Source organism: Oncorhynchus nerka, linkage group LG8, assembly GCF_034236695.1.
Source record: "Oncorhynchus nerka isolate Pitt River linkage group LG8, Oner_Uvic_2.0, whole genome shotgun sequence".
NCBI lineage: Eukaryota > Metazoa > Chordata > Actinopteri > Salmoniformes > Salmonidae > Oncorhynchus > Oncorhynchus nerka.
In genome coordinates, this window is record NC_088403.1 from 34,489,503 (window position 1) to 34,514,339 (window position 24,837).

Below are 24,837 nucleotides of genomic sequence, written 5' to 3' on the forward strand. Positions count from 1 at the left end.
CACCCACTGACTCGAAACACCGCGATTGGCTGAAACTAGGGGCATGTGGATCTGTGTTGCATGCTTTCACTTCCGGTACACTCCAGTCCTGTTGGTGGCAGTAGGAAATGTGAAACCACAGCAGAAGAAAACAAAAAGAAACCGATTGCTACACTGTACAATAGCAGACTGGACTGTAAACAGATGATCTCAAGCTAGCGTCGCTGTTTAGGTATTAAAAACGTAAGTCCTTATCCGTTTGACCTCAATCTTGATTACATATTTGCATTTCCATATAGTGTTATCCAATGCCAAATGTATATTTAGTGAAAGAGAAGCATCAAGCTAGTGTATTCCATATGCATTACCTACCACCAGAGTGAGTCACTTGAGTTAAGTGCTGCACTGCTGGCCAGCAACAGAAGCAGACAGAAGACAGCTCCCAAGGATATTTATTGCAAACCAATAGCTATATTCTTCCTATCTAGAATCAGTACATGGAAAAAGTAAGCAAGGAAATCTCAATCTTTGTTGTATGTTGCTGCCTTTATTGGCAGAGTGTGATTCAGAGGGTGTTTACAGCAGATAAAGGTTTCAGACCAGATTCCAAGGTTTGTTGGCTGTTTAACTAACAGTAAGGTCCCATGATGGGAAGTAGGTTAATGGTAACAAGCTTGTGACTTTATTCTTTGGAAGAGGCTAACCAAGACCTTTGGTCACCTGTTTATGGCTTTATATCCTATACCTTTTACAAACGTTTACTAAGGTAAAAAATATCCACTTGGTCTCATAGGACTTTAAATCCCAGTTCTCTGATTTTCAGGCAAAGCTGTGTTTCTGACTTAGAGTTGTGTTTGCTGCTGTCCTGTGATCTAGGCTGTACTGCTGGATAAACTACTGTGGTGCTGTTCCCTCGCTGAACCCCCTATCACTCCTGCCTCCTACTGCTGTTCCCTTGAAGGCCTCCACCCCCTCCTATCCCTCCTGGTGACCCCTGTGATGTCGTCCCCGTGCTGTGGCTTCCTGGCGCAGTACACCCACCATCACCTGGTCGCCTTCCTCCTCACCTTCTTTAGGTAAACTCAACTCCTGAACTCCCACCAGCCTTGTAGGGATATGGTATAAGACCCTCTGAATGTTCAGAGTTCTCATTCCAGTTCTCTTTGGCCTAAATGCTCTCTACACAAGCACTTAAACCAGAGCATACATACGCATTTGATACGCAGGCTCACTTGTGCTCATATAGGCCTACATCCTCCTTAAGTAAATACAGTACTAAGCCAGGGGCCCCAGCACATGCTAATGCCTGGACCGGAGCTACAGTACTCACAGTCCTACACATCTCTCCACTGATTTCTTTTATTTAAATAACACCATTGCTTCTTGGTCAGACTGGTTGTTATCAGACTAGGAGAAAGTGAACGTATCAGACAGTTGAGCAGAAAGAATCCGATTAACGCTGAATCTGTGCCTGTGTTGCTCACATTACCTCTCCTGACCTCCCTACTCTGAACCCTGACCTTTGACTCCACTCAGCTGTGCCAAAGATTTTGTGGCTGTGCTTTCCAGGCCCTGTCATCAGGAAGTGACGTGTAGCCTAGAGTTCTTATTACAGGTTATATAGTAGTTGTAAACGGGTTGAGTACTGACCTACACACCAGCTGCTTTAAACAGCTAAACACATCATTGGAAGGCCCTGGATGTTTCTGGTCCCTTGTTCTGCTAAGAATGTAACAGGGCTTTATTAAGTCTCCCCTCCCTCTCCCTCCAGCTATGTCCTCCTGCACGCCTCAAGGAAGACCTTCAGTAATGTGAAAGTGAGCATCTCAGCCCAGTGGACTCCCTCTGTGCAGAATGCCAGCTCTCCTGCCTTCTCACCCAGGGAGGTAGGTACTCAGGAGGATGCGGATTCACTTCCTTGAATTATCCCCCCTTTTCACCTCATCTAAAAGATGGCCTCTGATATAATGACTTAATTCCTGGATGTCTGCTATTTTGCCTTAGTTTGCACTATTGGATTTGTTTAGTGATCTCTTCAGGTGCAGTCCTCAATATTTACTTTTTGTTTTGTGTAGTGGATGAGGAAGTGTTATCACGTGTGGAGCTACTGATGAGTACTGAAACAGACCATGAAGTACAGCTAATACTAATGGTCAAATGGTTAAATAAATCCCTTTATTCAGTTGCTCTGAAAATGTTTTTGTTTGATATGATATAATGTTTATTCATTGTGTTACTGTATGTATCTTTGATTGTCTATTCGGAATCTTCCTCCAGACATGGGAGGAGAATAACCTGTTTGCAGACTCCGATGAAGCCACTCTGTTCCTGGGTGTCCTTGACACCATCTTCCTGTTTTCCTACGCCGTGGTGAGTGTCAGGGCCAGCTGGGGTCATGAGGGGGGCGTACTGGTAGTCTAGCAACAGTGAGTCAATGTAACCTAATCAGTCATGTCAGATTTACTTCTCTCTCCTGCCCCACACTGGAGGTTGCCTGTGGTGTTAATTTGTGAATATTATCTTTAATTATCAACATGGAAACAAGCACACTGATGCCGTCTTCTCACATTCCCTATTCTGACCTCCCCACTCTGAACCCTGACCCCACTCAGCTGTGCTAAAGATTGTGTGGCTGTTCTTTCCAGGCCCTGTCATCAGGAAGTGACGTATAGCCTAGAGTTCTTATTACAGGTTATAATCTTGAGGATATATGGTAGTTGTAAACAGGTTGAGTGCTGACCTGCAGTGGAGGGTTTGGCCGGGGTAGGCCGTCATTGTAAAATAAGAATTTGTTCTTTACTTACTTGCCTTACTTGCCAAGTTAAATATATATATTTTTTATAGTCATAGTTAAATAGTCAAAGCAGGAGGACAGAGTAAATATGCGTGTGTTGTTCAATATTCATGCAGGGCCTATATATGAGTGGAGTGATCGGAGACCGCATGAACCTCCGGTATGTCCTCTCCTTTGGTCTGTGTGGTTCAGCCATAGTGGTAAGTGGGGCATTGCTTTTTCTATTTCACATACATCTACACAGTTGTTACATCAGATTTTTACAATAGGTACTTAGTTAAAACGTAGTTACTACAATAGTCATATATACTGCAGATTCTGCATTTTGATCCCATTACATTTCATTGTGCTCTATTGATGACGTAATCCAATATAACCTTCTGTTTCTCCCTCCTTCACTTCCCAGGAGTTTGTGTTTGGTACCCTGACTGAGTGGCTGCAGTTCTATAACATCTACCTGTACTGTGGCCTTTGGGTGCTGAACGGCCTACTGCAGTCTGCTGTCTGGCCCTGTGTGGTGGCAGTCATGGGGAACTGGTTCGGCAAGTCGGGGTGAGTATCATGTCCCTCTCTCTCCCATGACACTAGTATACTCCAACACTGATCAATAGGGCTGGGAATTGCCAGGGACCTTTTACGATACGATATTATAACGATAAGATATTTATTGCGATTCCCACAATTCTATATGTATTGTGATTCGATATTGTGATTTTTGCGATTCGATGTTCCAAACATATTGCTCACCATATGTCAGAGGGTGAGCCATGGGAAAACTAGTTATGGTCAGTCAGGGAAATAAAAGTGTTGAAAACAAAATGGACTCCCTAAAAATAAGATGGAGATCAAGCTATGAAGGAAAAATACTGGAGTTTAGGTGCAGGTACAGAAAACTAGCCAATGCCGATCACTCACACAGATTGAGTTAGGCTCCCTGATGGTCAACAATCAGAAGTTGTCTTTACAAACAGCAGCCTTAGGGGATTGCTTTAACTGTGGGGTCGTTCCATATGATTTCAATCACTTTCTGGCGACACCCCTTTTGATTTGCCAGAAACCTGTCATACATGTTTGCGCATGCTGAAATTGGTCAGAAAGTAACATTTTAGACCTGAATGCCAAAACATTCAGGAGATAGTTGACCCATTTTGCATAACTGTTTCGTTCCCCGGCAAGAAAACCAAAAATGTCAGGCAAACAGAAGGGGGAACTAACAGAGTCACTGACCAACAACCAAGATGAAACAGGTGGGGTTTTAGGAGAGGTTCTGAAAGACATGGGAGTGTCCACTGAAAGATGACTAGCAACAAAAACTGTAACCTAAAGGGCACCAACTAAATTTGCCCAAGAAGAGGCAAACAAAAGAAAAAGCCACACCAAACTTAAAGACAGGAAGCAAAACAAAATCAGATAAGGGATTGTTTGTCTAGAAATCAAAATAGGGAGCGCCAACTAAAGGTGTTAACCCTCCACATCAGTCAAGACAAGTGTCGCTCTTAAATAGCACCTGGGCCAGGACAGGTAAGACACATTCCCCTAACGTGGTGGAGACTAGCACAGGTGTAACACATACTGACTAACGAGTTGACACCAATTGGTGCGCCCTACGTGCTAACAAGCTATACGTGCTAAAGTCCAACCTCAAAACATAAATGGAAAAACAAAACCTGTAACAATACCCCACCCTACCATGGGACGTCCATGTCTTTATCTCTGATAAAGATAAACGGTTGAGTTTGGTATAATTTAAAAGTTTACAAATGGGGTTGTCAATCTATTCTATGATGTATTTATTTTTAAAAGTTTTTAATGAAATCAAATAAAATGTAAGCATTAACGCCAATTATCTAAAAACACGTGAACTCAGATTTGACTCATTTTCACAAATGGTGTAGCTTAGACCCTTAGACCCTTTGAAATCATCTAAGATCTTATTTTACATCGAAGGGGTGCAGTCAGAAAGTGATTGAAATCATATGGACAGGAAGTGATGTACTGATTTATTCTAATTGAGTATTGTGCTGAGTATGTTGTGTGAATTGTGCATGTTCTTTAGAGTGTTGTAACCGCTGTATGTCTCCTCCTCCCTCCAGGCGAGGTTTTGTGTTTGGCCTGTGGAGTGCCTGTGCCTCTGTTGGGAACATTCTGGGAGCTTTCCTGGCATCCAGTGTTCTCAAGTACGGATATGAGGTGAGTGCAGATGCACACAGATATACATATTACAGACCTGCTCTGGGATCCACCTTTTTATAAGGTCTAGATGAAAAAGGGACATGTTGCATAGACAATACCTGGTATGGTCTAGTCAGTAAGTCTAGAAGAAAAGGTCACCACATTGTTGTCTCGAGAAAAGTGAATTTATGCGGTATTGTCTTTCTCTCAACCCCTTGCTACATAGTTAGCTATGTAGTCCGTCTGTGGTCCCAGGGAAGAAAACATGAAAGCACAGAGTATGAACAGCACAATTCCCAATACAAGGCACCTCAGTGTTATGCTGTGTTTCTGCAGTATGCCTTCCTGGTCACTTCAGTGCTGCAGTTTGCTGGTGGGGTGGTGGTGTTCTTTGGTCTGCTCACCTCCCCTAAAGAAGTGGGTGAGTATTGGGTCCACATATGCTCAGTTTCCCTCATTGATCTGGTATTGTCTCCCTATCATTGTATCGTACTGTACTTTTTTTTCACTTCAAGCTTCGAGTTGAATTAGTCGTGTGTACAGGATACGCATGGTATACACCGTCCAATGAAATGCTTACTTGCAGGATCCTTCTCGAAAATGCAACAAGAATAAGAAATAATAAAAGATAAAAGATAAGAATACGAACATAAAGTAAATGGCTCAGTAGAATAGAATAACGTTTTTTTTTTTATTGTGAGGATGTTGTAATACTGTATGTGGAATATGATATAAAGCTCAAATAGCTATGATGTACTGTGTGACTCTTTTGATGAAGAGTATCGTTTATCTGTCCCATCAGGTCTGTGTTTGGAGTCAGAGACAAGTCTGAGTCCAGTGGAGAGAGATGCAGACAGCCACAGGCCTCTGATGAGTGATGAAGAGGATGAGGAAGAGGAGGGATCGGAGGAGGTGTGTGACGGAGGGTACTACACCATCCAGCAGGGGGATGAGGAGCCGCGGGAAACACCCAAAGCCATCGGATTCTGCCAGGCCTTCTGCCTGCCCGGGGTGCTGCCTGTGAGTGGGATATTACTAGAGCTCTCTGTGTGTCTCTGTGTCCCTCTTTCTCGTGATCCCTCTAACTCTGGCTAGCTGTCACCCACTCACTCTCTCACACTCACCCTGCTATCTCCCTCTTTCATTCCCCATCTATATCAATATCTATTTCTATATCTCTATCATCTTATCATCCTCCCTGCCTCTCTGCTATCTGCCCCTCCCTGTTTACGCGTTTTCATTCTGTCTCTGTTCTTTAGCTGACCGTTTTGTTTAGGCAGTGGGGGGGGGTGAAGACGTCACTAGTTGCGTTAGTCTCTTTCTCTCAACTTCTCCTCCCAGAACCAATAAAGCAAGTATTGTATTATGGAGCATCTGACGATATGAAGATTTTTAGTTCTGGCTTTCTGTGATGACTCTCTCAGTAACTGGTGACTGTCATCCTCTCTCCCCAGTATTCCCTGGCGTACGCGTGTCTGAAGCTGGTCAACTACTCCTTCTTCTTCTGGTTGCCCTTCTACCTGAGCAGGAACTTCGGCTGGAAGGAGGCCCAGGCCGACAGGCTCTCTGTGTGGTACGACGTGGGAGGCATCATAGGTGAGTTTTCCGGCCCAGGCCTAGTTAACGCTGGCTGTATTGACTGGTTAATATGAATGACATTGGCATTGGTGTTGTTGACTGCGGTTTAGCTGTGGTAACATCCTAGCTAACTATGCAGAGTCATTTATCTATGCTGTCTGAAGGGGTCTACGTAGTCTACGCTAATGGAGCCGATTGAGGTCCGTCTGCAACGCTCTCTAACGTAGTTCCACGTACATTTGTGCGACTGGGTTTTTGGAACGCGACGCAAACGGACCTCCGTCTGCTCTGTTTGCGTGGACTGTGTAGACCCCTTAAGACGGGACCGCAAATTGCGTATTAATCTTCTGCTCTCTGTCTCTCTCTCTCTCTCACAGGTGGTACGATCCAGGGCCTGATCTCAGACTGCATGGGGAAGAGAGCTCCAGTGTTAGCCGTCAGTCTGCTGCTGGCTATGGGAGCCCTGGTGGGGTACAGTCGTGAGTACTCCTCCTTTTTTCATCCACCTTCCTCCTTTTTCTAGCCCAAAACATCTCACTATATTACTCAGGCCAACATTCAATTTCAATGTGATCCCGTTTATTTAAGAAATAGTATTCCCATTATTTATTTATTTATTTATTTTAGGTCAGCGAGGAAAAAATGGAAATAGTTCATTGATGTGTTATGTCAATTCTAGACCACCAAGGGGAGCCCTTGATAGGGGGGGGGGGGGGGGGGGGGGGGGTAAAGAACCATATGTCTCATACAGAATCCACACAAAAAACATGTGAATTAACCCTGTGTTGTCCCCCTCAGACTCCCCTCCGGACCAGGTGGTGAATGCAGCTCTCCTGGCCACCACAGGTTTCTTCATAGGAGGGCCATCCAACATGATCAGCTCAGCCATCTCTGCAGACCTGGGGCGACAGGAGGCCCTCAGGGGCAGTCAGGAGGCTCTGGCTACCGTCACCGGCATAGTGGACGGGACTGGGAGTATTGGAGCTGCCGCGGGACAGGTAACACACACTAGAGATTGAGAAAGTACACACTCGCACGCACATACATACATACATACGTACATACATACGTACACACCTAAATATGTGCTTTCCATTGATTTAATGTTGAGTATTTTACCTTGTCTTTCAGTACTTGGTATCGCTGATCGAGAGCAAACTGGGCTGGATGTGTGTGTTCTACTTCTTCATAGTCATGGTAAGATCATCTGTCTAATCCATAATGTGAGACAATGTTCATGTATTCCGTTAATTAGTCACTTATTCTCCTCAGGAGCATCTTACATAAGACACTGTGGTCGCTGTTTGTGACATATTTGGTCCTGTTGTGATTGCCTCACAGACGGGGGGCAGCATAGTCTTCATCTTGCCGCTGATCGTGACTGAGATTCGGGCCATGTGGAGGGACAGACAGGCAAGGACACACCAGCTGTGAAGCCTTCCTCACGGGGGCCATGTTTGTTCCTACTCCTTCCCTATTGGGCCTACTAGCTGTCAGTCAATCAGATTATGTCCACTGATCACTACTGTAGATATATGTACAACATGTCTATGAATGTGTGTGTCCAATCTATGTATATATTTGGTCTGAAACACGTTTTTTAAAGATTACTTCAGCGCCTTTTACGAGTGGGGGCAGGGCCCTCTCAATGTTTGTGGTCTGAGATAGGAAGTTCCAAGCAGCTGTCAATGATTCAAATTCCTTTACCTGTTTACTGAAGTGTATAATGATTACTTGTATAGAATGATTGGATCTGCTCATTTGCTTAGTAGAGATCAGATTTCAAAGGCACGCAAAACACACACTCACTGAAGTCCGCCACTCACTCTTAGAATCTCACAGTCACACATCCGCTTGGTGGATTTTCAGTCATTGCCTGTAGCACATACATGTAGTCAGTGACCACGTATACATGCACACAGTATTCTGGACAGTAGCTCATTCATATGGGTTAAATAGTAACTGAAATATGGCCTACAACCTCTCACATGTAGCATAATATAATGTTAACTCATGCAGAATTATGCTTTTTTTGCAGTAAAATTAGGCAACAAATGTTAATTTTGTCTCGGGAACAGGAGTGGATAAATATTATTTATTTATTTCAGCATCTCTTGAGAAAATGCGTGTGAAATGTATCATAAACCTATTTAATCGTTTTCTCATCTTTTAATTTAATTAAAACCGGTCAAACTGATGACATTTGGACATTTTGCACAGACCTATCGTTCCCATTGTTTTTGGAATCTTTCCACTGTTCTCCCGGTCGCTAAACGAAACAGACAACTTTACCGGTTTTAGCTAGATTACTACTGCGTTCATTCTATCGATGATAGACATTATTCTGGTGAGCACTACTTTATTTGGTCTTCTGGGACAACAAGTTGTGACAGAAGAGAAGCTGCATGAATCTAACAATAGTTGGCAAACAAATGGCCTACTAATTGTCAGAAATTATAAACAGAAAGTGTCTAAATTAAGGATGAAATTAGCCAGTAGGCTACACGGTCCAATACGGAGCATCAGTAAAACTTTTTCGGGTTATTGTAAACGGGATATGATGTTTACGTGTGTCAACTCACTTGAGTACCCCGAATAATAACGGAATATTGGTGTGCATTTAAACGTGGTCAGTGTAAAAAGTACGTTTGCCGATAATGTTTTTAAGCAGCTTTGTAAGTCATAAAGGTCAGTAAACATTAACTGCGCGCCTCTGAAATATTGTATTTATTTAAAGAACAGTAAGATTACATCAATGTAAAAAAAAAATCGTCTTATCAAAATGAGGTAAAAGTATACTGATTTTATTTACTGTAGGTACATAAATTAAAACGGTACAAGTAGTTCTCCTGGTTGGACTGGGATCAGTTGCTAAATTACTGTAGTGGTTTTAACCAAGGTCACAAGTGCATTTCAGCTGGTCTAGGACCTGCTAAACTTGATGAAATGGAATGTGTATTTAATTGTAACATTATCGAATGTATGTTCTTAATCTGTGATGAATGTTCGTTTTTTTTTCTCCATATGTGCACTTTAAATTAATATTTTAATGAGCCTATGTGATGTTTGTTTTGTTTTTTCAAGAAAAGAAAATAGACTTTTTCTAAACTGTTGACTCCTATATTTTATTCTTCACAAGGGAATTTACTATATATGTTTGGGAAACCACCTCAATGAATTTGAACTTCAATGACCTAAACTATATTCACACAACTGACTTCTTTGTATAAATCTCATAAAGCAATGAAACCAGCATTTAGAAACATTGAATTAGCATACTTGTATTTATTTTCACATATAAAATGGACACAAATTAAGAGGATCTGTTCAGAAGGACTTTCGCGGTAAATTACTAATGGGATAGACACCCTTGTAGAGCAGTAGAGGATACTGAGACACCTGAAACCCCACCTCTTTAAGGAATACCTAGGATAGGATAAAGTAATCCTCCCCCCCCCCTCCCTTAAAAGATTTAGATGCACTATTGTAAAGTGGCAGTTCCACTGGATGTCATAAGGTGAACGCACCAATTTGTAAGTCGCTCTGGATAAGAGCGTCTGCTAAATTACTTAAATGTAAAAATGTAAAATACATTCTGCTCATCCTGTTACAGACGTGTTATGTCACTTCAGATCCACCAGGAGGAGCCTTTAAGGCAAAAATAATACCATCAAAATATGTGTAGTATTAGTAGGCCTAATTTTTATTTAACTAGGCAAGTCAGTTAAGAACAAACTCTCATTTACAATGACGGCCTAGGAACAGCGAGTTAATTGCCTTGTTCAGGGGCAGAACGACATATTTGTACTTTTGTCAGCTCAGGGATTCGATCAAGCAACCGTTACTGGCCCGACGCTCTAACCACTAGGCTACCTGTCGCCCCTAATATAATTAGTAGGTTTAATATAATTAGTAGACTTAATATGTGTAGAATTAGTAGGCCTACTAGATTTTCCAGCTGTTGACACTGAAGATAATATTAATGTACAAGGAGGTAGTAAATTATGGATGAAGACGAGTCTAAACAAACAATACTTTAGTATATTTCTATCATTTATTTACATATTTAATAATCTGAAACATACTGTAACAAATGTACATCAAAGTCAACAGTGCACCAAAAACCGGTCATTGAATCCTCATTGAAATGTGTCATTTTATTTTCAAACTATTACCAAACCGAATCAAAGCTAATAGTCTGTTCCCATGTAATTACATTGTAATACACTTTGCATACATGAACCATTATCCTATCAAAAACCTATGTTATCCATTCATGCATATAAGACATGCAATACTATGTTTTGATATACCTGGGATAGTGTGGGCCAGGGGGGATGCAGGATTGAGCAGCCCAGTAGCTGTATACAGATCTATGATCATTAACTTATCACAGTTCGCTTGCCAAGGGAATTCTGGGAAAACCAGTATAGTCAGTAATATTACGGCTGAGTATTACCTTGTTTTAACACTGTTGTAATACCAAGAAAGCACCGAATATCTATTTATCATTTTGTGTCCGACCCAAACTACGATAGCCCATATAGTCTGTGTCCCAGTTCAGCAGTGAAGGATTGTTTTTTTCTAAACACTTCCTCTTCCGTGAGAGTAGCTCTATAAAATCAGAAATATAGAATTATCTTGTCAATAATGTTTTAGTGCAAAGACAGTTCAACAATACACATAATCAATTAGTTTTACCGAAAGGGTATTTAGAATTATTTCCCTACAAAAACAAAATATATAGTTAAAAATAAGTTAACAGACTTTTAAAGATTTTGTTTTGAACACGTTGAAAGACAGGCGCATGTATACCAACATGCACATATAGACTCAAGTCCAAACACACACAAAACAACAACAAAAACACCATCAAATATTATTAAATAAAAATGGATAATCGATTCCATTTGTGAGGTAAAGTGTGCAAACGGAAATCAAGACGTTCTGTTGGCATGTCTCTCTACGTTGGCAAGTCAATAGGGCGGTGTTATAAGGACCTCTTTGGATCCAGACAAAAGCCCTCTAGAACACAGGCCACTCGTCTGGCTATAGAACCACTTTTGATTCAGGGTCTCGGACATCATTCTGTTGCGGTCTATTAATAAAGTCCCTGCCCCCCCCCCCCTATCCTCCATTCTGTCTACTTCTGGGAAACCAGTCAAAGCAAGCCAGAGGGCTAGAGATAACAAAGCTCAGGACTCCCAGAGGACTTTGAGTTTCCTCAGTCCTGCTTTGAGCTGGAATGGGCCTATCACTCTGACACACTGACTCTTTTACCTGATGTGTAACTAAAGCCTATGGTCTGAACCCATTTTCCCACTGAACCAGCTATGAACAGTAATACAAAATTATCTCCTGTAGTTTCCAACAAATATGTTGTAATTATTTGACAATTTTTATTTTGTATATCTTTTGTCAATTATTTTCACTTTTTTTGTCAATCGCTCAATGAGGTAGGTAATCCAGATTATGGCTATTTGTTCAAACATGACACATTTTGGGAAATGCACTCCCTGTAGGACTGCTATTTTTGCCACTATTATTTACAGTATTGCGATGTGACTCTGGAGAATGAATGGTATAAAGTTTGGAATGTAATACCAATGGATACATCTGTGACACTGTATATTAATCACAGGTATATCTGAGATGTATATGTGAGATGCTTAAGGCATGTGGATGTCTATGGCTATGTCCCTTGTCTCAAGCCAACGCTTACAGATGTCTCACAAATACATTTTTGGTCAACTGCCTCAGTTGTCACAACAGTCTAGTATTTAGCACAGCAATGGAAATGTGTTACAGCTCAGCTCCTCATAAAAAAAAGAGTCATTTACTGACAGAACTTGGAATGTTCCGTATGCATTAAGGATCAATGTACTTTTGTGAACTACAACACCATTATAACTTCAACTCCAAATAATGTCAATGCTACATTACCTTCATACAGAAAAGAGCCGCGTTCAAAACCTAGAGGCTGCCATTATAAAAAGACAAGAGTAGAAAAGGATACATTGTAAAAAAGGATTTAGCCAACAAAAGCCAACCATACAAGGTATATTCCATTTTGTTACCAAACAGTTTCCAAGAACCTGTTTTACTACCTTAATAAGATAAATGGGTCAAAATGAAGCGGGCTAAATAGATCATGGAAAGATTATGGGCTAAATAAAAACAGTTTTACATTTTATTCCGTTTTGTACTGAAGTTCTTGACGAATTCTACAGAGACGATGGTGCCAACGGTGAAGTGTATGTCTGCCATAATAACAATATTTGAGCATGAACTTAAGCTAATTTAAGCTCGTTGCCTACTGACACCTTATATCACTCTGTAATAATACTCACACCAAGAAGCTGATATGACGCTTTTAGTATCTTGTTGTTAAGAATAAAACAATTACCGTCATAAAAAACATATATTGAGAAGCATTATTACTCAATAAGATGTATCATTATCATAAAAGTCCCTACCGATGCAGCCATCGCCTGATCGCCTAAGTGCTGGAACTTCACCGTTGACCTTTGTACCCTAGGCTAATCATGGTCACGTTGCCAATTTGACCTGAGGTGACCCCGGGGCCTCTTACTCGAGTGGCTGATACTTTTACAGCCGTGGTGAAACTGAAGACGACACGTGGAGTGAGGTCAGGAGTAGTTGAACTCCTCTTATCAAAACTCTGAGAGAGGCTGTTGGAGAGCGGGGTGAGGTGGTTAGGGGTTAAGAAATACTATACCAAGGGTACTGTTGGAAGAAGTCTCTTACAACAGAGCCGTTTAGGTTTTTTCCTGATGAGTGTATTTGAACTATTTCACAGTATAATCTAAAGCTTAGACAATCATACAAGCTTAGGAAATATAGATGAAATACAGCTATATAAATATATATACAAACATATCCATCATTTCCACTCAGAGATATTTCACTCTGAGAGGACGTTAGTTAGCTTCCTTGCGTGGAAATCAACAGAGTTTGTCAGGAGATTTTAAGACATTTTGTAGCTATGAGCTTTTTGACAGTCAGAGTCGCTACAGAAAGCTGCAGAGATTATAAATTCATCTTAATGAGGTGGTTTCCAAACGAAGCATGTCCACTGAATGGTGCTCTTGGGATGCGTTTACTACAGGGAGGACCGTTTGTGGTGCATGGCCCTCCTCTTCTTCACAACAAAGAATTCTGTGGATGACCGGCAGAGAGAGAGAGAGAACAGGTGTTAGTTCCCAGTCCCAGTAATGTAAGGGAAATAATATTTGCATCCCAAATGGCACCCTATTCCCTGTATAGTGCACTAACTTTGACCAGGGCCCATAGGGTTAAAAGTAGTGCACTAGATATAGAGGATAGGGTGGAATATGGGACACACACAACAAGGCTTATAACTGGGAAACTGTTTGGGAAAATGGCATAGGTAACAACACAAGTGTTGTTGTAAGGCCTAAAATACAGTGCTTTTGCAAGCACACTGAGGTATTCACTGCTGTCACTCAATGGTTATTAACAGGTTAATAACAGGTTCATATGAAGTTCAAAACAACCTGTAAACTTCTATTATCTCTCTTTAAATGAAGACCTCAGGGCTTGTGGGAGTAATAATAATTAAAAAATACACAAATGTATTTATACATGACGATAGTCAAGTTAACCCCTGGACTCCAACATTTTGTAGGCTACTAACTCTCTATTGCCTTTTTTCGTATGGTTTTTGTACCAAGCCCAATAGAAGGAAAAAAATAGGGGGAAAAAGTGCAGCACCTCTCCCGTTCATTGACACTGACCTGTTATGGCGGCTTGTCTCCGTTTGACTGCTCCTGCCTTCTGGCTGGCCAACATCTTCTCCGACCTCTGGATCCTATAGCTCTCCCTGGTGGTCACCTCCAGGTACTCCTCTCCATTGCTGGACGACCCTGGAGATGATGCCCGCGCCAGCCTGACATTCTCGCTCTCTGCCCTCCGCCCGGCGATGCCAATCACCGGCTTCTTTACCACACAGCTGTGGTAGAACGCCGGCACATCCTGGCACTTCATCTCCTCCCACTCCATGCTGGCGCTGTTGGTGGCCGGCCGGCCGGCGTTGAAGTCAAAGTCCCAGCGCTTGTTGGCCGACTCCACGGTCATACACAGGTGCCTCTGGAAGTCCTGTTGCAGCTGCTCGTGGTCCACAGGCCCAAACAGGTTCCTTCTCACCGGGCCCTGGGCCCTGCGCTTCAGCTCCTCCATACTCCCACAGACCAGCATGGCCCCATCAGATGATAATGATGATGCCATCTCAATGTCCCTGAGAGAGAAAGGGAGAGGGTTAAAGGTGAGGTGTCTGTTTTTCTATGAGGGTGTGGCCCAGGTCACTACTGGTGTGGCCTAGGTTTAGACACACACTCATACCAACACACTAAACACACAGACACGCCTGTTCTGTTCAGCGTTTGCCCTTTAGGGGCATCGTTGAATTTTATGTGATCAAACACACATGCCCTACCTCCCTCAAACTCAACTCTGGACCTTGAAGCCAGTTCCACTGCATTTTTTTCATTGTTTCCCTCTAATCAGGGATTGATGTAGACCGTGGACACCAAATGGGTGCAATTAATTATCAGGCTCCTGACCTTATAGGGTAAGAGTTGAGTACCCCTGCCCTACCTAACCCACTTAGTAGTTAACCATATGGTAAGAGACCCACACACTAAATAAATCTCCAACATCCATAGAATCAGAATAACACCTAAAGTATGTAAAAATGAACCTGCTCCACCTGCTCTGGTCTCTGCTCTGGCTGCCAGAGGTGAGAGGTCAGGAGGAAAGGTCACATGGTGCGGCCCGGGAAACGTATGGAGAATGTTTCACCTCATGTGAGAATGTTTTCTGTGCTCTTCTAGTCACCCCATGTAATTAAAGGTATACATTCTGAACTTCAGGAATGTTACACGTTTTTGTAGTTTACGAGTTACAACCGTCCAATACTAGTGTTTTAAATGAACACTTTCTTATTTTTAGTGACACGCAAACATTCTACACACCAAGGAAATCTAGGCCTCTCAGAGTAGGAGTGCTGATCTAGGATCTGTTTTGCCTTTTAGATCATAAGGAATATAATTATATGGACAGGTCCTAGATCAGCACTCCTACTCTGAGACTGTGAATACAGGCCCTGATCAGCTTTTTCTTTTAAATTAATATATTAATAGGTTCAAAATCACATAATTCCCCACAGCAATTCAATTTAAAAAATCAATAGCAAGTAAACCATTATACAGCTTCCAAAGTCTAGAAAATATTAATTAATATCCAATAGATCACATGTAACAGTCTGAATTGTTTTAATAAATACCTGTTAGGTTGGTCAGATTTGCCTTGCTGAGTCTATCCCTGGTATATAATGAGAACTTCCCTTCGCTGAATTTTTCTTATCAAAGTTAGAAACATCTAGATCTTTTTTTCTTCTTATTTTGCCTCCTTGAAATACAGTTTTACCCGCCAGAGTGTATCAGTCAGTTACCCACTATCAGCATCAGTGAATGGGAAGGAACCACACTAAAAAAGGTGTGCCAGACAGGCAGTGAATCATTTCTACGCCTTTGTTTATCTAAAAAATCGTTACACGGTGGGATTGAGCAAACTTTACAGCGTCTGGGACACAACTACGTCTGCATTTAAATGCCAACCCCCTCATACAAAGAAACATGCTTGTGTAACAGAAACCATTATTCCACATTGTGAACATTAGGTTTTATGCATCAGATGGACCACCTTTTCAGACGTTCATCTATAAAGAAAATGCAAAGAAACAGCCAAATTGAAAATAAAACGCATACAATTTTTTTTTTTTTTTAAATGTATGAATTAAACAGGTAAAATAAGATTTTTAGGATCTTGTACTTTGAGAGACGCATACACTATGCTGGGTTTCTTGGATGACAACTGCTGGGTTTCTTGGATGACAACTGCTGGGTTTCTTGGATGACAACTGCTGGGTTTCTTGGATGACAACTGCTGGGTTTCTTGGATGACAACTGCTGGGTTTCTTGGATGACAACTGCTGGGTTTCTTGGATGACAACTGCTGGGTTTCTTGGATGACAACTGCTGGGTTTCTTGGATGACAACTGCTGGGTTGCTTGGCTGACTCAACTGCTGGGTGGCTTGGCTGATTCAACTGCTGGGTGGCTTGGCTGATTCAACTGCTGGGTGGCTTGGCTGACTCAACTGCTGGGTGGCTTGGCTGATTCAACTGCTGGGTGGCTTGGCTGACTCAACTGCTGGGTTGCTTGGCTGACTCAACTGCTGGGTTGCTTGGCTGATTCAACTGCTGGGTGGCTTGGCTGACTCAACTGCTGGGTTGCTTGGCTGATTCAACTGCTGGGTGGCTTGGCTGACTCAACTGCTGGGTTGCTTGGCTGATTCAACTGCTGGGTTGCTTGGCTGACTCAACTGCTGGGTTGCTTGGCTGATTCAACTGCTGGGTTGCTTGGCTGATTCAACTGCTGGGTTGCTTGGCTGATTCAACTGCTGGGTTGCTTGGCTAACTCAACTGCTGGGTGGCTTGGCTGATTCAACTGCTGGGTTGCTTGGCTGACTCAACTGCTGGGTTGCTTGGCTAACTCAACTGCTGGGTGGCTTGGCTGATTCAACTGCTGGGTTGCTTGGCTGATTCAACTGCTGGGTTGCTTGGCTGACTCAACTGCTGGGTTGCTTGGCTAACTCAACTGCTGGGTTGCTTGGCTGACTCAACTACTGGGTTGTTGGATGACTCAACTGCTTGGTTTGACTCAACTTCTGGGTTGCTTGGTTTGACTCAACTGCTGGGTTGCTTGGATGACTCAACTGCTGGGTTGCAGGCATTCGGTCACTTAGTTGGGTTGTTTTCTTAAAAAATATCAAGGTTGGGTTGTTGATGCTGGGTTATTGATGCTGAGTTATTGAGATATGACCGAGCGGGTTAGATCAGAAGACTGGAAGCATAGCTTTAGTAGGGACCTAGCTTTCAGACACTTGGTGACCCGTGAGAGTAAATGTCATTCCGGTTAATCTGTTCTGTTGTATTGTTATTAGGAGTGTGAACGTTAACATGTTTATAATGAAATTGGGATCTTTAACATTAAGAAAAATCCCTAAATGAAAAACAATGTTTTTCTGTTTTTTACCCTACAAAATGCAGTTATCACAAAACAATTTATTTTCCATGTTATGGACATCTAGACAATTAAGGCCTGGGGAAAGTTATGTATTTTAAGTCAAGCCAGAGAGGAAGACGTTGGTGAATTTGCAAGGCATGCAAGACAAGACATTGCGAGATACAGATTACCAAGACATATACGCTCGTTTCTGCCTGCCCCCTCATTTCTCTCCCTCGTGCTCCGCTAAAATGGTGAGAGTTTGTGTTCACTCTTTGGTTTGTTGCGTGTAGAATATCGTAGCCTATTCATTCATGATAGGCCCTGCTTTACTGATGTTGCGAGACATTGCAAGCCAAGAAATTGCGAGATACAGCTTGCCGATCAATAGGCCTAGTGCACAGTTCAGACTCTGTCTGCCTGGTGACCAACCTGCCTATACTGTGCCCTCTCTCACCCTCTGTCCCTCACTGGCTCGCTATGAAAGACACAAGTGTTTGCATTTTCGTAAGTACGACAACTAATCAGTCTCCTCCATTCCAAAATGACGGAATCTTAGGAGTCAATCTTGCACTTAGAAATGGGAGTCAACGTGGAGGAAGTGGAGGAATCAATTGTTTTGGAGTCAACTCTTCACCCCTATGTCATCGTCGTTAAGATTCGGAAAAATGGCAGCAAAGTCCTGTATGGAAATACTTTAAGAAGTTAAATGAGAAGGAAATGCTAACTTGCAAAGTGGAATTGAGGGACAGTAATGGAGGTACAGGTGTAATGCTTAACCGTCTGAAAAGGACACACTGTGAGACCTCAAACCGTTGCTTGCAGCAGCACATCTCCATTGTGAATTCACGTTGAATTTTATGCATTTTTCTTCGCGTTTTAACGGAAAACCGATTTTAAAAAATGGCTGTTTAAACGTTAAGAAATGTTTACCATTTGTCACATCCCTAATTGTTATCACATTTTAAGGTTGAACACTGAGCCTTTTATAACTTTAATGAGGGTTACACAACTCTATGAGTCCCTCAAGAGCCTATGTATATCCAAATGTTGGGATAGTTAGCACTTTGTCACAATATGTAAATAATCATATTACTCATTTTATATTAATGTATGTAGTGTGCAAAAATATTCTAGGATCGTTTTATTTTGCACTGAACAAACTTAACATGATTAACAAGAATGACACTTAAGTCTCACGGGTGGCCAAAAGTAATTATCTAATAGCCACCTCCCTTATAGGCCACCCCTCCTGAAAATAAAATGTTAAAAGTCGGTGCATGAAAGTGAATAAAAAACAGATTGATGCTAAATTAACCCATGTTGGGGGTAATCCCAACAACCCAAAATGTTGGGTTATTCAAGAAAGAATTCAGCATGTGTTCTGTTCAATATTTACCTAGTGCTGGGTTACCAAATAACACAAATTGGGTTGTTTTTAACCCAGCATTTTTTTTAGTGTAAGAATCTTAAGGAAAACAGGGGCGAGAGCCAGGGAATTGAGGTCGACTCAATTGAGCATTGCGCAATGGCCTGTCAACTGTTTAAAAACAAATGTACAGACTTAAACTGGGAGTTTGTACATTATATTCGTTGGTCTCCAGGTATATATATTGAATATCTTATATAAAGCATAGTCATAAAGTGAACAGTAGGACTAATAGGATATTGGTTAGGCCTATGAGATGCCAGAGATGCATATTCTCTACATTGCGTTCATGACGCAGTTTGATCAAATTCTTAGCCTGTTCCGTAAAGAAGAAAAAACGTTTTACGTAAAATACTTTCATTAAAATAAGTCTTCTTTCCAATAACATATTTTCATGAAAATAAAAACATTATTCTAAACTAATATAAACTGCCATTCCCTCAACAGCAACAGCTCAACTCCTTGGAGTAAAAGTTGTTTGCGTCGAAAAAGTGGGCGCGGTAACTAGATCATTTACAACTCTCTGGAATCCCCAGACCCACACAAACATTCTCAATCTCCGATCATAATTGTGCCCAACTTCTCCAAATAGTCGATAAGAGGAGAAAAACGTTGAAACTACCACATTTTAAGAGTACAACACTCGATATCATTGCCAGATGTTAAAATAGATTCAAAGTAGCCTTATTTTGAACCAATACACAGAAGAAGTATAAATCACAGATGACGCAGTTACATTCGCATACTACATGAGATGTTGGTCAATGAGATGCAACATAAAGAAATACACATTGACAATAAAAACCCGAACAGCACAGATTTTCCTATGGTTTGACTCTGCAAAGTCTGAATAAGAATAATGCAAAACTTCTCAAATGTTGCCAATGTGACTTCTCTTACCATCAGTGTCCAATGATGCACTCAAATCTGAAATACTGTTGCGAATTCCTGACGTTGTGGGTCAAAATTGACGCGCCTCACCGAAGTATAGACTGATGCTCTTCACTGTCCACGATAAACTAATATCACTTTATAAGCTCCCAGTTATTGCGCTCTCTTGTCCCCTTATGTGACTTGTTTGTTCCTAGAAGGCAATGGGACGTCCTACCGCCACAGAAGATTTAATCACGTGATAATCACCGCAGAAGACTTAAACACGTCATTATCATCATAACAATCAGGTTTTGGGAGCTGGACAATGCCCAAGGAAAACACCTTTATATAATCAGTGATTCAATCAATTTCATCCAATGACACAAATAGTTGGTATAAGTGCGCATCCTGGCCTTGCATTCTTAATTAAATACACTATTAGAAAAAAAGATGCTATCTAAAACCGAAAAGGGTTCTTCGATGGTCCCCATATGAGAACCCTTTTGAGTTCCATGTAGACCCCTTTCCACAGAGGGTTCTACCTGGAACCCAAAGGGGTTCTTTCTACCCGGAACCAAAAAGGTTTATCCTATGGGGCCAGCCAAAGAACCGTTATGGAACACTTTTTTCAAGTGTAGGCTAATGTCAAATCTGGCATAAAAATCATCTTGGTATACTACTTCTTTTAAATCAACCAACACATTTTCTATTAGTTTTTCAATATATTTCCTACCTCGTTCTCATTATAAGAACGTTTTGAAGTTCGGTTGTAAGATTCGAACTGCGCGCAAAGATTTGTTGCACTGTTCTCTCTCTAGGTAAAATATCTTGGCACATAGGACCCATTTACCCAGCTCTTTTGAATGTGACACATTCTTATGCTGGCATTGCGTCACGTTTCGCCTTGGCTCCGATCCAAGACCACGAGTCACGTTGAATTTCAACGTGAGCTAGTCAACACTCTACTCCATTTTGTATTTTTTTCTCCCGCAGTTTAGCCTACGTTTCATTTAGGTACAGTCATCTCCCGCTCGAAAAGTTCTCAATGGGACTGGCTAGGCACAAAATGTTTTTGTTGTTGCTTTGTGCCATTTTCAAATAGTTTGACCTATAGCTGATATTACTATTTAGGACAGTAGGTTACATATCAAGCATAAGGTCCCTGTTAGTCTATTATGTTCGTATAGTTAGTCTATTGCGCTATCTATTAGTATTAGTCCGAATTAACATTAATTACTTATTCTAACTAACATTAATTACAATGTTAGTATAAATAAACTCATGTTTAATGAAAATTAATTAAAACATGTACAAAGCTTTATTAATACACTATTATAGTAAGCCATATATGGACAACAACAAGGCTGCGTTTACACAGGCAGACAATTCTGATATTTTTTTCCCTAATTGGTCTTTTGACCAATCAAATCAGCTCTGACAAAGAGCAGATTTGGGCTGCCTGTGTAAACTGCAGCCAAAGTGTCATGTTATTATTGATGATTTATGTCTTGTTATACCTTTAATTTATGTGTTTAGTCTCCTGGTCTTACACTCTCACATAGAGATAAATTATGTCAATAAGAGATGTTTGCTTAGGCTATACAAATTGTTAAACATTTCCAGTGAATGACTGAGTGAGGTGTCTGTTTCTCAAACTAGACACTAATGTACTTGTCCTCTTGCTCAGTTGCGCACTGGGGCCTCCCACTCCTCTTTCTATTCTGGTTAGGGACAGTTTGTACTGTTCTGTGAAGGGAGTAGTACACAGCATTGTACGAGATCTTCAGTTTCTTGGGAATTTCTCGCATGGAATAGCCTTCATTTCTCAGAACAAGAATAGACTGACGAGTTTCAGAAGAAAGTTCTTTGTTTCTGGACATTTTGAGCCTGTAATTGAACCCACAAATGCTTATGCTCCAGATACTCAACTAGTCTAAAGAGGGCCAGTTGTATTGCTTCTTTAATCAGGACAACAGTTTTCATCCGTGTTAACGTAATTGAAAAAGGGTTTTCTAATGATCAATTAGCCTTTTAAAATGATAAACTTGGATTAGCTAACACAAAGTGCCACTGGAACGCAGGAGTGAAAAAATCAGCCGTTTCCAGCTACAATAGTCATTTACAACATCAACAATATCTACACTGTATTTCTGATCAATCTGATGTTATTTTAATGGACAAAAAATCTGCCTTTCAAGGGACTGTCTAAGTGACCCCAAACTTTTAAATGGTAGTGTATATGGTATCACTATTAAAGTAATATCTCCTTCCTTGTATCTTTATTACATACCAGTGTATCCCCTTCCTCATAGGTCCTTTCTCGTCTTTCAGTTATTACATAGGTTCTGTCATACTTGCATGGCTGTGGGGTGACATCATAGGGACTGTTTGTTCAGGGGCCAACACCCAACACCACTCCTCAGTCTGAGCTGAGGTTGTTCCAGGTTTCCAGACCAACGGCTATTGCTATTTATACATCAGCTGATGTAAAGACATACAGCATCACTTTCCCACCGAATTGGATATTGGCGACCAAAACATGGCAACTAGAGGTCATTTTTGAACATTTGTCTCTGAACTCGATTGTACTGCATTGTACTCTGCTTAACTTAACATAGGTCTACTATATTTTCTGGAGCTTGGAAGACGACTTTTCTGGGAGTAGTATTATCATAACACATAGCTGGCCGACCCCCCCCCCCCCCCCCCCGAGATGAGTTTAAAACACAGACAAGTATGATCTGTAGAGCTGGCAAGGATGTGTTTGAGATATAGTCTTTGGTTAGAGTGCATTTTGTTAGTTACACATTATCTAATAAGGGTTAGGCAGGATTCTTCCAGAAGAGAATGGCTGGGCGTCTCCATTTGATCCCAACTCAGTCATGGTGACGATTGTCTTATGACAGAGTAATGAGTTGACTCACTCACTGACTGTTCCCAATCTTGAGAACGTGCCCATGACAGTGTCCACGACTCTCTGAATTCAGCTGGTACCCTTTAAGAACAAATCAGTCTTTGCCCATGGCAGGGTTGGGCTCAATTAGAATTGAAGGCAGTCAATTCAGGAAACTGAAATGAAAATGAAATGATTGAAAAAGGGGCATCTATTTTTAATGGCTTCTTAATGAACTGAAAAGGAGAAGCTATCCATGTCAAAGGTTTTATCACTTTGAATTCAATTTGAATTGAGCCCAACCCTGGTGCATAGCAGCTTGAATACATTGTAACGTTTGGATTATCATCAGAAAGACAATGAAGCTCCTCAGTGTTTGTGGGAAATGTGTCCCTCCATTGTTTTCCCTTGACCCTGTCCTTATTTACTGTCTATCTATTGTTCTCCAGGCCAGTCTTTAATCCTCCTGTCTGTCTACAATAGAATTTAACCTTAATGTTTGTTGATTCTTCTGTTCACAACACAGTATTGCTAAGAGCAGCACATTTGTCTATTAGCACATAGACAGACACATGTTGTCTACAGAGTACAGGCCCTTTAGAAACACACACTTAGCACAACAGCCAATACCCTAACTGGCAGAAAGTACAATGTATTATATGGTTGAGTAGGCCCTATTATGTATTGTATTGGATGATAATCATATAATTTTAAAATAGCTATCATTGGTTTGACATGTAAAAATGTTTCAGAATAATCTCATAAATATGTGTTGGTCTTGTAAAAAAAATGACAGAAATCAGTAACTTTTGCGCTATCATTACAATACTATTCTACACTGAATCCTATTTGTCAAACTCAGGATGTGGAACAATTTTCTTAAAGGAAAAAAAGGGAGAAATCTTGTCAATTGGCTTCTGGGTGTGAGGAAGCTCTGAAATGAAATACTTGCAGGCTTATATGCCCCAACATGGTAAATGTGCACATGTATCGTAGGAGGCACTGCAGAGGACACAGTTTCATTTCTACAGGAAGTCTATAGTAAGAGGAAGCAGAGAACCACAGGGAGGAGGACCTCAGTTCACACGTGTAGGGGGTTTCAAATGCCCTTCTGACAGAATTAACCAACGCTCACAGATACTACAGAAAGTATACGTTTATACGCTCATGGAGACCATACAGTATGTCCCACATGCTAGTATCAGAAGCACATGGGGTTTCATTTGATGGTTGTCAGAAATGCAGGACACCCCATAATATTAAAATGCTATTTTAAAAGGCATACTATTTTCAGGAAATTCTCAAGATTGTCCTATAAATTAGGACATTCACTGGCTTCGCTGGCTCCTGTGTGCTTCTGATAGTGATACCACATCATCAGACTTTGGCTGCAGGGAAAGAAGGGAGGCTGGCTGTCCGATTCCAGTAGTGACATGTCTGCTGCTACCGTCGATTCATTGAAAATATAAGAGTACTACTACCACTCATTTTCTGTCTCCCCAAGGCTCAATATCATACTCCCTCAACATTCAGCCACGTAGGATATATTGCAACCCAAGCTGTGCAGAGCAATAATGGTACGGCAATAACAAGCAGCAAACCATGACGGACCACCCCCCCCCCATACCTCCAACCTCTCCCTTGCTCCAGTAAAGGAGGTGAAAGGAGGTGCCAGTAGGGGAGTAGTAGTCCTCCAGCTGTAGGAGTTACAGGTGGGTGAGGAGGGGAGAGGGGGACTGGGGGGTTCAATTTCATGGGGGTGAGTGGGGATCGGTGGGGGTTCAGGGGGTAGGTTGGAGAGGGAGAGAGTGCAGCAGCTGGATATTATCAGGGGGTGCACTGGGGGAGTAAAATTTCAGGGTGAACTGGTTTAAGATGAACTATGCCTGGAAAGGCCAGGCATGGTGTTTATTTTTGGGGGGGCTAGCAGGACTGTTTTTGGGGGACTGGCAGGACTGTCTTTTGGGGGGCTAGCAAGACTGTTTTGGGGGGGGGCTAGCAGGACTATTTTT

General features: G+C 41.6%; 2 protein-coding genes across 3 annotated transcripts; one reads left to right on the plus strand and one right to left on the minus strand.

The window, feature by feature from the left end:
* The first annotated feature begins 89 nt into the window (after positions 1-89).
* Positions 90-9,631, plus strand: LOC115133178 (sugar phosphate exchanger 3-like). 2 transcript variants are annotated; one of them, XM_029666151.2, is made up of 14 exons: positions 90-222; positions 856-1,055; positions 1,751-1,865; positions 2,257-2,349; positions 2,890-2,973; positions 3,180-3,325; positions 4,867-4,963; positions 5,282-5,366; positions 5,748-5,965; positions 6,400-6,541; positions 6,901-7,002; positions 7,322-7,521; positions 7,655-7,720; positions 7,865-9,631. In XM_029666151.2, exons 2-14 carry the CDS (start codon positions 979-981, stop codon positions 7,955-7,957), a joined length of 1,518 nt encoding a protein of 505 aa, XP_029522011.1. In that variant the 5' UTR covers positions 90-222; positions 856-978; the 3' UTR covers positions 7,958-9,631. The 2 variants fall into 2 exon arrangements, with proteins under 2 accessions (XP_029522011.1, XP_029522012.1); XM_029666152.2 differs by having other exon boundaries at positions 941-1,055.
* Positions 9,632-9,788: 157 nt separating this feature from the next.
* Positions 9,789-20,269, minus strand: LOC115133180 (cyclin-dependent kinase inhibitor 1B-like). Its single transcript, XM_029666155.2, has 3 exons — positions 19,960-20,269; positions 14,302-14,801; positions 9,789-13,702 (listed from the first exon to the last, which is right to left on the minus strand). The coding sequence occupies exons 2-3, from the start codon at positions 14,789-14,791 to the stop codon at positions 13,647-13,649; spliced, it is 546 nt and encodes a 181-aa protein (XP_029522015.2). The 5' UTR covers positions 14,792-14,801; positions 19,960-20,269; the 3' UTR covers positions 9,789-13,646.
* Between the last annotated feature and the right edge of the window lie 4,568 nt (positions 20,270-24,837).

What these genes read in the sequence shown, in the direction of transcription:
- LOC115133180 (XM_029666155.2), bottom strand. Translation starts at nt 14,791, where the DNA reads ATGGCATCATCATTATCATCTGATGGGGCCATGCTGGTCTGTGGGAGT. An exon ending in GAGACAAGCCGCCATAACAG is followed by an intron (nt 13,703 to 14,301) that starts GTCAGTGTCAAT and finishes GGTCATCCACAG; the next exon opens with AATTCTTTGTTGTGAAGAAG.
- LOC115133178 (XM_029666151.2), top strand. Translation starts at nt 979, where the DNA reads ATGTCGTCCCCGTGCTGTGGCTTCCTGGCGCAGTACACCCACCATCAC. An exon ending in TTCTCAAGTACGGATATGAG is followed by an intron (nt 4,964 to 5,281) that starts GTGAGTGCAGAT and finishes GTGTTTCTGCAG; the next exon opens with TATGCCTTCCTGGTCACTTC. An exon ending in CACCTCCCCTAAAGAAGTGG is followed by an intron (nt 5,367 to 5,747) that starts GTGAGTATTGGG and finishes CTGTCCCATCAG; the next exon opens with GTCTGTGTTTGGAGTCAGAG.